The 12,933-nt window shown below is 35.1% G+C and overlaps 2 protein-coding genes across 2 annotated transcripts; both read left to right on the forward strand.

Moving 5' to 3' along the window:
- Positions 1-748: 748 nt before the first annotated feature.
- On the forward strand, positions 749-1,800 carry LOC147760982 (NLR family CARD domain-containing protein 4-like). The gene is made up of 2 exons (XM_087015105.1): positions 749-1,739; positions 1,789-1,800. The coding sequence occupies exons 1-2, from the start codon at positions 762-764 to the stop codon at positions 1,798-1,800; spliced, it is 990 nt and encodes a 329-aa protein (XP_086871231.1). The 5' UTR covers positions 749-761.
- On the forward strand, positions 1,747-4,333 carry LOC147760983 (uncharacterized). The gene has a single exon (XM_087014379.1). It carries the CDS (start codon positions 1,827-1,829, stop codon positions 4,032-4,034), a length of 2,208 nt encoding a protein of 735 aa, XP_086870505.1. The 5' UTR covers positions 1,747-1,826; the 3' UTR covers positions 4,035-4,333.
- The last annotated feature ends 8,600 nt before the right edge of the window (positions 4,334-12,933 follow it).

The raw sequence follows: 12,933 nt of genomic DNA on the forward strand, positions 1-12,933 counted from the left end.
ATATGTTTGTATTTTACAGTGCAAATATTGTAAAGAAAAAAATATGTATATGAATAAATCTAATACATTTCATGTATTGTGAGTACTAAATCGGTGAAACCTTTTACTGCAGCATTCCTCGACGCCCTTTAGTTTATGGTAGCTAGGTCGTTTTGGTTTAGTGAAGTGAGCCTAGAATGTTTTATAATTGCATGGAGGAGTATTACTGTGAAATACATTGTTAACAGTAATCATGCAGTTATTGTTTTTAAAATTTATATTATAAGTTGTAAAGGCTGGAAAATATTTTCTTATAACATTGACGATACTGTTTCTTTCTATAGAATATGTTTCTTTTTAGGCGCCAAACTTAAAACAACGAAGCCAGATACCTGCTATCAGGTAATGTACATTTAGAACCTGTCGCTCTACATTGCGATCAACATCTTGTTATAATCACTTAACAATTTCATGAATATTTGAATAAAAAGATTTCAAACTTTCCTATTCTTCCATACTCACGTAATATCTAAATGCAGAGACTGTTAGTAGTGTGAGGGACTGTACTAGTATGTCTGCAGACCCTGCGTGACTATTGTAACACTACACGCACTAAATACTTTCAGCCAGATTATACGAATAGTGGACGTCATATATAAGGCAATAAAATCATTGGTTATACCACGTTTTAATATTTTATATTATCTAGATGAGCTTTGAAATTATTTTCCATTTTTCAGGCACCTGTAATGAGTCCAACACACAAAAATCTGTTGGTGAAAATGAGGCCAATGCTTGTAGAAAATCTCCGAGTTGAGGATATAATTCGGGACATGGTAGCCACGAACATTTTCAGTAAAGACAATGCAGAAAAGGTAATGGCTAAAGAAACAGAAAATGATCAAGCTTTTGAATTTCTTCGTATTCTACCAAAATGTGGTCCTGGTGCATTTGAAACATTTGTTGAAGTGTTGAGAAATCACAATAAGATAGAACTTGCAGATAAGTTAGCAGACAAAGCGACTGCATACAGTAGTAAAAACCAAATAGCAAACTTCTACATCAATTACATGAGCCAGATACAGCGTCTTCCTTGGGACCCCGACGACACAATGCACTTAGATGAAGCCTATGTTAACCTGCAGTGGGTACAAGAAGAAAGGAAACCAGCAGGTACCTGTTCTGATCCAATCCAGAGTTATACATCAATATTTAAAGATACCAAACAAGGTACGAGACCAAAAAGAATATTGGTCAGAGGAAAAGCAGGCATCGGCAAAACCACATTTACACAGAAGATGGCAACAGACTGGGCAAATGCCACACTGGGTTTAGGAGAATGTGATGAAGTCCTTTTAAGATATGAACATGTTTTAATAATAAATCTACGCAGCATTCAGCCTGGTCAAACATTGAAGGAAGCAATGGAAACACAAATTACTTATCCTTCAGAAAATAGGAAAGCAGTGACAGATGAAGTCATGCAAGCTGTAGACTATGATAGTGACCATGTTCTCTTGGCCTTTGATGGTTATGATGAATATGATATCAACACTTCCACAGAAATCACAGACATAATTTACCGAAGACGATACCAGGATGTGTGCACCGTCGTCACAACACGTCCGTGGAAGGCAGAAGAACTGATGAACAGACGAATAACGGACGGTGCGTATGAAATCACTGGGCTAACAGAGGACAACATAGCTGAATATGTTGCTAAATTCTTTGATGATCAAGAGACATATGATAAGTACCTGGCATTTTCGAAATACTGTTTCGAAAGTACGGATGTATTGGATTCAATAGGGAAGGGTCTAGTGGGTTACCTAGGCGAAAAAAAGCTGATGTCTTTGGTGAAGATCCCAATACTTCTACTGTTCATTTGTCTTATGTGGCAAGAAGATCAAGAGAGTGATGCCCAGACAGATTCACTCCCAGCTTCATACACACTGCTATACAAGAAACTAATACAGTTGCTTTTAAGACGAAGATACGGCATCAGGACACAGGTTGAAATGGAACAGTCTGCATTCGTTAAAAATCTTGAAGAACAAACATTTATCAGCCTTGGCAAGCTGGCTTACGATGGACTGGTGAAACCAGATGGGGGTCTCATATATGATGAAAAGGACCTGCAGACGATTCCAGATGTTAACGAATTGTACAGTTTAGGTCTACTTAGCAAGTGTAAGGTTCACAGTAACCTTGATGTTAAACACGAGGTAACTTTTCCACACAAAACCATCCAGGAGTTTTTTGCGGCAAAATACCTGGTGGGGACATTAGACGAAAATGACAGTAATATTTTAGATCTTTTTTTGGAAAACATAGACACCCTTGAAGAACTCTATGACATGGACGTTGTGTTACGCTTTTTGTGTGGGTTTTCAAGGAAAGCAACTACCAAAGTGCTACGTAGAGGTAAAGGTCTTTACGACGAAGTTAAGAAACAAAGTGATAATAAAAGTGCGTATATGGCATATACTACGAGGTGCAGCGAGTTCTGTAATAATCTCCTCCTAGAAAACTGGTATGCCTACTGTCCCCAGGCAACAGTGCTGCCTCCTGATCTTTTCTTCTGGCTCACAGAGCTTTACATACCTGAATCACTTAAGCACTCTAATCCCAGATTCCAGCAGGTCTTGCGGGACAGTATGTGCAGTCCCCAGGTATGTTCTGGTTTGAATGCCATCACCGTTGATTTGGGGCCACGCACTCATTGGCGTGAAACACATCAGAAAACATCTTTACTCAGTGAGTGTGACATGTTATGTAAACTAGAAGTGGTAGTGTGTCAGAATGTATGTGACATTTGTGATGACTGCAGATGTACCTTAAAGCATGTTTTATCTAAAGCTCCTAATCTTCAAAGACTTGACATAGCTGGAAATTGTAGTGGAGCACTATCATCAATACCAAACCCTGGAAAACTGCTACATCTGGATGTCAGTGACATAAATGTTCAAGACTGCCAGGTGATCCAACAGATGCGGCACTTGAAGTACATTGATGTAACTGGGAAAATAGATGTAGGATCAATAATGCCAAGAGAGCCACTTCCTCAACTGGGGGCAATACCTAATATCAGTCATGATTTGACTCATATCGATATTAGATTTACCCCTCTTAGTGCCGTGGGTGTACAACTTCTGGGGAGGAACCTTCACCATGTGCCAGGGCTGGAACATCTGACACTGGTCTGTGTATTCATGTGGGGATCCAAATGTGGGCCTGACAGGTGTACATGTCCTAGGGGTGAAGATACAACAGACTATGACAGGTGTAAATGTCCTAGGGGTGAAGATACAACAGACTATGACAGGTGTACATGTCCTAGGGATGAAGATACAACAGACTATGACAGGTGTACATGTCCTAGGGGTGAAGATACAACAGACTATGACAGGTGTACATGTCCTAGGGGTGAAGATACAACAGACTATGACAGGTGTACATGTCCTAGGGGTGAAGATACAACAGACTATGACAGGTGTACATGTCCTAGGGGTGAAGATACAACAGACTATGACAGGTGTACATGTCCTAGGGGTGAAGATAACACAGACTATGACAGGTGTACATGTCCTAGGGGTGAAGATACAACAGACTATGACAGGTGTACATGTCCTAGGGGTGAAGATACAACAGACTATGACAGGTGTACATGTCCTAGGGGTGAAGTTACAACAGACTATGACAGATGCCAGGATGTCTGTGAAGCCGTGCTTGAACTGAGCCAAGGTGTGATACACACCACTAAGCTGAAGTACTTCTCATTCAGTTTCAATTACTTGTCTACGTACCACGGTATCACCAGTCCACTGATAGCATTGATACAATCTCTCAGTACAGTGTCAGAGCAGACTGGAATGGAGATTGACATGTCCAATAATGGCCTGGACAGAGTTGACCGCCTCAGTGAGCTGATAGTAGCCATTGTTCACTCTTACCAGCATGTATCAACTTGGGAGTTTTGGCATAATAACCTTAAAATGGTTCTCCCAAAGCCAGACGACAGTCTTAATTGTCAAGTGTCACATACATGGCCATAAATGTGCAGCATTCACGCGATACGCGAGGGCGCAACAGTAGGGCTTCACGGACTCAGCTAACCAATCACAGCACAAGAATGGCATCGCACACAGACTCTGTGATAAGTGCTCAGCCCATTGTCAAGTAGTGTTAGTTCATGGTAACAGGCGTCTGATATGTGCAGAGAAGTTTATTATTATTATATATATTGTTCTTATTGTTACATTATTAAATCTAACTCTGTATCCAAGTAGTAACTATACTGTACCAAGTCAGGTACTGATGATGTACAGAGGTCATATATTCCAGAATAAGCCATTACCACTGACTTTAATTTTTGTTTGATATGTTATTCATGAAAGAGTTAATGAAAGATTATTTTAATTTGTTAAATCGTGATCTTATTCTTTTTATATTCAAATAATTGAATAATGTGGGTACAATTGGTCTTCCACTTCTTATTTGCATTTTTTCCTTTACTACAAGATTATTTTGGAACAGTTGCAGCATTAAAAATTAAAATAAATAGCAATCTGAAAGAAGAATTTTGCATAATTATTAAATGATGATAGGAATTTTGGATCAAGAGATTAGTTAAATACTGAGTAGTGATATTGTCAGTCAATTTATGTAGAATCTGATAATATGATTAAAAATCTTGATTGAATTCTTGGCCTTGCACTGGGCAGTTTTACATTTGTGCCAAGTGCTTTTTTGGACTCCATTGTACAATGGTAAAAGTTATTCAATTGCCATGAAAGTTTTTAATCAGACTCTATATGGTGCTGCTATCTGCTGGTGCTATCGGTAACGAATTAATTTGCCTTTGTTTCTGAGTGAATCTACCGTCTAAACTCACTATTACTGAAAATATTTGCGTTTTGCTGAGGGTAGGCTAGGCAATACACGGCGAACTTCTCAGTATGTACAACAGAATTTTTTTAAAAACCCTATCGATATTTGGTCAGGAGTTGCTTGAAGCATAGCACAACGTTGTTGTCTATGGGCATCAGGCCGTTAGTTTGTCATAATCTCACGAATTACCCACGAATCGCGAACCCATTCATTTTCCTATGGCAATCTAGCAACTCATTAAAAATGCACGCATGCGCAGTGGGCTAGGCGTGACGTCATGCAGTCCATTTCTGATGGATGAATATTTTTCAGTAGGACACATACTGTCGATGCGGAGTGATATAACGTCGTTTTCTCGCGCCAGGACGTAACGTCGGGCTCAAATTTTGTAAAAATTTAAACTTGGTCGAAGAATAGCTATATACTCTAAATAAATGCATTCTTAACAAGTCTAATACGATATTATGATTGTTGGGTATGTAGACTTCATATTCATGTACACTTCTATTGAAATTATGTAGTTTAGAGCGAGCTTGCGTTCGTCAAAGTCGCACTGAGCGGTAAAATTTGACCTTGGCAACATCGTAACTTTGGTCACTATTCCTCAACCAGAGAGTGTGCGGGAAATTCCCTTCAAAATCGAAAACCTGGATATATATTCGACCATTTTATTAATTTTAAGCCAATTTCGTATTTGGAAACAATTTCCTCGCAATATAGTCCCTCGCTATACAAAAGCATTTTCGGACACGTAAAATTTTCAGTTTTCTGGATTCGGAGAAAAATAACTGTAACTCTGTACAGTGCATTGACAAAAGCTTACAGTTTTTCAATAGACGGATAACTCGTCGTTTAGTCTCTAAAATATGGAAAGTCAATTCACTGTAGTTTTTTCGCAAAGTTTATTTATTTCAGACGTACGCATTTTTCATCGCGCCGCTTTTTTTGGCGCTATTTCGTGACGCGGATGTACCAAAAAATCCATGACGTTTCAAATCACACCTAAATCCTGACAGTATGTGTCCTACTGTTTAAGCATAAAGCTTCTAAGTGGAAACCTGAACATACATGTATGTGTTAAGTCTCGTTCACATATGAAAAATGAAGTTTATTTCTATAGATGTGACTGCTGTAGTACAGTTCTGATATTTGCAGTAGGACACATACTGTCGATGCGGAGTGATATAACGTCGTTTTCTCGCGCCAGGACGTAACGTCGGGCTCAAATTTTGTAAAAATTTAAACTTGGTCGAAGAATAGCTATATACTCTAAATAAATGCACACTTAGCAAGTCTAATACGATATTATGATTGTTGGGTATATGGACTTCATATTCACGTACACTTCTATTGAAATTATGTAGTTTAGAGCGAGCTTGCGTTCGTCAAAGTCGCACTGAGCGGTAAAATTTGACCTTGGCAACATCGTAACTTTGGCCACTATTCCTCAACTAGAGAGTGTGCGGGAAATTCCGGATAAGAGATAACGTATCTTTTAATCAATGTTGTATGTATAAAGAATTATTAAAATCCATCTTTGGAAAATGTTGCAGAATTTTTTTGTACCAAAAATCGTGCAAAATCCAGGTTTTTGCGTCATCCATGACCCAAGACGGGCCTAACTCGGCGTTTGTTTACATTTGCAGATGTACTTTATTTTGGCGATTATCACCGGTTATTTTGGATATTATTACAGTTTTCAATTGATAGTCAAACAATGCGTGTCAGTTTTATATCTAACTTGTAAATTTAATATTGTTGCACCTTCTTTTTCTATGCCCTACTACCTTGCATATGTTTCAATGTTACTTATGAAATTATGTAGGTAATTGAACATTTCTGAATCAAAAACTTAAGTTTAAAATAAAACAAAGTTGTTTTTCTTTATTTTGCTCAGACAAATTCATCGTTTCTTAAATGAATATTTTAAAGGGTTAACAACTGTTTGTAGATTCACATTTAAGAATAAATAGTGTAAAGAACCCATAGGAATACAATATATATTCCATTTTACCACCAAAATGGTAGTTTTCACAATTATTTTGGAAACTGTTCTTGCCATCCAATCACATTGTGGCTGTACTCTGTAATAATCTTTTGAAATATTAAAATTAATTAAAAAATTACAGTACAGACTAATTTTGAATGTCAAAACCGATTGGTAACTATTGGTAAGAAGGGGGAAATTGTCATTTACTCCAAGAGAATCCATTTTGGGCTGATATGAACAGTTACCTCTTTTATAGTCAATAAAAAACAGAGGGTAAAAAAACAACAGGATATAATTTTATTTTCAAAACAATGGTACAAGTATACATGCACAGGAAGTCCATATGCATGGGCGCTAGTAAGAATTCACAAAGTGTGTAAAAATGTAAAAAATACATAAATTAAAACAAAAAATATTTCCAAAATTAATAAAATTTTCACTTTCATTGCACTAGGTTGAACTTAATGATTTTCCTATTTTTTTTTTTTTCTGAAGAAATTTTTATACATGTTCCGTCTTCAAATGCATTATCTCAAAATACATTAGCTATCCTTTTAAGACTTAAAATAAGAGAAAAATATGATGATCACCAAGGACAATTATGTCTTTATTCAAAACAGTTCCATATGCTTGTATTTGATATCTGATATTAAAATATGGGAATATGTAACTTGCTTCCTAAAAGGGCTCTACCTGTATCTGTGAACACCAGGCATTATATACTGGATATAAATGGATGTGGACTGTAAATATATTCAAAATACCTCTTTTACTATTCTGTCATTTTTTTTTCTTTTTAAATTCTTGTTTGAATGTGAAAAGCAGTCTGGCTCCTGGGAGTCCAATTAGAAAAAATGTGTCCATAATAACACTTGTTTGCAACACTGCCATCCAATTATCTTAAAGAAATACCACCAAACTCCTATTTCTTTTTAAAAATTCAATTTTTATGTTTCAAAAAATGTAAGTGCTGCCAAAGAATACTTTGATAACCAATTTTCACTAGGGCTTGGTGACAGTTTTTTTAATATGACTAATAGGAATGCATGATAATGATGCAGCATATCATCGTGATCACTTTTCAGGGCACTTCAAAGCCTGGCAGAGATTCTGTAATATCTGAAAAAACTGTTCTTCTTTTATCTGGAAAAGAAAATCAGAATAAATTCAGAATTTACAATATCCATGCAACTAAAAGTAAAAACAATCTGTTTACACCCATTTTCAATATATAGGTCCATTTAACATAAAAAAAAAAATTGACTAACAATGAGCGAGGGACAGAAGATATGTCCAAGTTAGTGGTACTTCACTAACACAAGTCTAGGAACTCACATAATAAAATAATAATTACTGGCTATATCTTTTTTCATACAGAAAACGTAAATGGATTATATTTTAAACCTTTATTACTGTTGATCTTAGAACCATATAACATTCTCCAATAGATCTACTTCATTTTAACTTTAGTAAAAAATCTACAACTTTCATTTTCATACCTGTACTAGCTAGTCATGGATTTTAAAATTTTCAATGATTTATAAAATAAACCCTACACTTTCAAATGGACCTTTATACTGAAAATGAGTGTTAACTGATCATGAAAAAAGCTCATATTACATAAATACTTCTACCATTCTACATGTATATCCAAACATCTTTTTCCTTACATCAATGTTAGAAAGTTTTTAAAATTTTATCAGCCTGAAAAAAAGACAAGGGAAATGTTAAATCTTGCCAAATACTCCCCTGACCTATTGCTAATTATTACAAATAAAAGGCGATGTATTCATAATACAATCAATATATACAACTGTCAAGCACATTATCTATACTTCACATGACAGGTGCTTGCAATGCTACGTTATACAGCTACAGTACACGTACGTACTAAGGCATATGTCGTTATGTAATATTAGTATTCTAAATAACACTAGATCAAAAGTTAATCTTAAACTGAACTGTAGTCGGAGTTAGATTACTCTGAATGAGCCTGCGTCGGTCACACGGTGCACATTTTAACAACAAATCTACAAGATACAATGTATAACAAATGTGTTTGATTATGTACAGTATGTAGTGGAGCGAAACTAGCACATTTCTCGTAATAAAAAGCATTTATATATATTTTACAATCTAAATAATTTGCATACGTACCTGATAATGAGTCTCTGACATGCTATAAATATGTGGGTTCCATATTTCAGCAAGGATAAAAATCATAACTTGCCGCACAACCTACTTCACCTGTCCCTGCCTCGTGGTAAATTGCGGGGTTTCGTTGGAAAGCACCTCAGTTCACCTCTCGTTTAGTGGGCGGGATTTCGGTAAATTTACTAAATTTGTATTAAGTTTTTGGTCTTTGATAAAAGAAATGTTTATTCTGTTTCTTAAACTTATATTTGACTTAATATGGGTCTATAAAGGTGCATTTTAGCACCCAAATCTGCGCGTCACATGATTTGTATCACATGACTTTTTTGAACTTCCACAGTTCAAGGTAAAAAAAATACTGTCGTAGCAAGTTATGGAACATCATTGCTTTGTGTGAAAATTGAGGTTAGTCACTAACTTTTTTGGATGAATAAACGTAATTTTAAGTTCGGGAAATGAATGAGATGTGCACTCTTATTGGAGGTGCCTCAGGGGAGAAATTTTGCTCTGTTTTTTCACAACTTTTCTGATTTTCTGTCGAGACTTCTTAACCAGAGAGTGTGCGGGAAATTCCCTTCAAAATCGAAAACCTGGATATATATTCGACCATTTTATTAATTTTAAGCCAATTTCATACTTGGAAACAATTTCCTCGCAATATAGTCCCTCGCTATACAAAAGCATTTTTGGACACGTAAAATTTTCAGTTTTCTGGATTCGGAGAGAAATAACTGTAACTCTGTACAGTGCTTTGACGAAAGTTTACAGTTTTTCAATAGACGGATAACTCCTCGTTTAGTCTCTAAAATATGGAAAGTCAATTCACTGTAGTTTTTTCGCACGGTTTATTTATTTCAGACGTACGCATTTTTCATCGCGCCGCTTTTTTGGCGCTATTTCGTGACGCGGACGTACCAAAAAATCCATGACGTTTCAAATCACACCTAAATCCTGACAGTATGTGTCCTACTGTTTGCATCACCGAGCAATGCTAAAGCATGCCTTGGTCTAACAGTGTTTCAGTATTCAATATTTATGCATCTTACCCAGACATACCCTAGGTTCTAGATTCCGGTATTGCCAGCTCGATCTTGATTTCATATGTAACCCATGTCGTAAAAGCGACTCCACCACGAGGTATATTTAGCAAGCTAGCTTTTACGTTGCTCTGACACTCAGGGTACCCAGACACTGATAGTGTAGAAATATTAGGAGTATTCAGCTGTTACATTATATCTGTTACATTGTATCTTATTGTCAGCCTTCAACATCTACTGGCATAGTGCATTCCAAATCATTGTGTAAATAAAACTTGATACAATTGTAAATAATCGTTACATTGTTTTTCTGGTCAATAACGATCTGTACATATTACTATGGATCATAACATGTTAAGACACATGTTGGTTATGATAAATGTTTTGACTCATTTATACATGTATAAACATAAAGCCTTATTTGGATATGAAATGGTGTGCTGATTGTACTACTGTACATTTTTTTTTATCTAATATTGTTTTCATTACACATATATTTACATTATACACACACGTGCAGTGTCTAAGTGTATGTGGAAATATTATGTACTAAAATGTACATGTATATCAATGAATAAGATGGGTTTTTATTAAGGAATTAGATGGCTTATTTATTTATGTATTATTTTGTTTGTTGACTTGACATACAGCTGTTCATGAAATTTTAGTGTCTTTGTGAACAATAAAGTGTAAATGTGTATATCACGATGTGTGTACAAGTTGGATGGGTGGAATGTATGGTTGTTAATTTACCTGCTTTTTATACATTTAGAATAAAACGTCATGTGTTTGACATATTATATAGGTTCATTATGTTGAAACTATACACGTAATTAGCTGTTGACACACAATAAAATGTAGGATTCAAATTAAGCGTACTTATGGGTTTTTATCTGTACATAATGCCGATTATACAGGTATCAAACTTGAAGGTAATTATAGTTTGTTTAGATAATTTTTGAAAGTCGAAGTTTTATGGGACAATATCTAGTTATGGATTAACATAAAAAGTCTTATAACAATTTCCTATTTTTTTCATGAAAGAACATCTGATTGACACCTGTATTATTATTATTATTATTATTATTATTATTGTTGTTCCTTTATTAATCCTTACCCATTTATCTTTTTTGTTGTTTCGTCTAAGTTTTGGACAACCAAAGGGTCCCACCTTTTGTATAAGTGCTTTGAAGAAAAATAAATTGAGTTATTTACATTTTTAAAAAAGTAAATTTTGGTATGGAGTAAACGCATTTTTAAATTGATGTAAAATGTACATATTGACAAAAATTTTTCTTGGTAATATTTTCTTGGTAAATACTTGAATTCAGTTTTAAAACAAACAGCAACTGCAGTATGGTGTGGTTTTAATATGTAATTCTATGACCGTCAATCAATATCATTTGGAGTATGTACAACTAAAGAAAAAGTGATTTAATAAGTAACCTAGTGCAGACCGAACAGGGAGTAATAAAATTATTTAACCCTCAATCACCTTTCAGGGGCCTCGCGGGCCCGGACCCATGTATCTTTTGCTCTCTCTTCGTTCGCATGAGGTTTTGAGCCTGTTCCTTTCATGTAATCCTCAAGCAACTTATACCCCATCAATGGATAAATAATTAGTTTTGAAATAATTTACAACATATGTAGAAATTAACTTTTCCAAAAGTTAGTCCCATTTCCTGGAAACCGGGCCTCTTAGGCCCGGTCGCTTGATAATTTTACTTCCACATGGGATAAATAAGTCCATGTTACCTCAAATAGCTTTGCTATAAAATGTTTTATACAAGCAATATCATGTGTGCTATGACTATCAGTATGGTCAATGAAATCTGCCTGTGAAAGATTCAAGACCTGGAGAAATTATTATTTATGAGTAATCGGTCACCTTGGTCACCTGATATGCAGATATCAGTTTAAATCTATCATTATTACATACCTGATAGACTGCGCTACCTTTGCGAAACTTTCCATTTTGAGAAAAAAAAAACGTTTTTCTGCATTTTCCATACACAGTGTATACCCATGCATCCAGGTGGAGGTAAAGGGAGCAAGGGACTGGTGTAACATGAAAATCTGACTCCCCATGAAAATTTGACTCCCCCACCATAAATGTTCATAAATCTTATTTTATTTGAGTATATGACTGTGATATTGTAGTATGTAAAATGGAGGATACTTTGGCACTTTTTTTTTTTAAGTTTGCAGGTGAATATTTTCATGAAAAAAATATGAAAATTAAAAATGTGCACTTAACCGCCCATTGTCTCCCCTTTGAAAAAGCTATTTATTTGATATTGGATGATCATTTCTACATCTTTCCTTTAAATTTACTTTATGAAGATTATATTGGAAATATTTGAAAGTTTGATGGTAAGCTATTGGGTGAAAAAACTAAAAAAAACATGAAAAATAGAAAATTAAAAATGTGCATTTTATCACCCAATAACTCCCCTATGAAAAAGCTATTTATTTGATATTTGATCATTCTGACATCTTTTCTATTAGGATACTTTATGAAAAATATATTGGAAATGTTTAAAAGTTTGATGATAAAATAGTGAGTGAAAGAATGAAAAATAAATCATGAAAATCTTCATTTTTATACCCATGAGATTTGGATTCCCATAAAGAAAAGGACCTATTTTATATTCAGTCACCATACCATTGTTTTCTACATAGTTTGTACAGAGATGTACATTTTGTTATTATTTGAAAGTTTGGTGGTGAAAATTTTGGTGAATATTTTTAAAACAAGTATTCATCTTACTACCTGTAGGTTTTGCACTTCCATGTCAAAATGCTAAATTTTTAACTCAAGAAATTGGCCCCATCGCCTTTTTACTGAATTCTTCTTATATAGCATACCCAGTATTTTACCAT

Source organism: Lingula anatina, chromosome 6 (genome assembly GCF_051362555.1).
Source record: "Lingula anatina isolate TDL-2025a chromosome 6, LinAna3.0, whole genome shotgun sequence".
Classification (NCBI taxonomy): Eukaryota; Metazoa; Brachiopoda; class Lingulata; order Lingulida; family Lingulidae; genus Lingula; species Lingula anatina.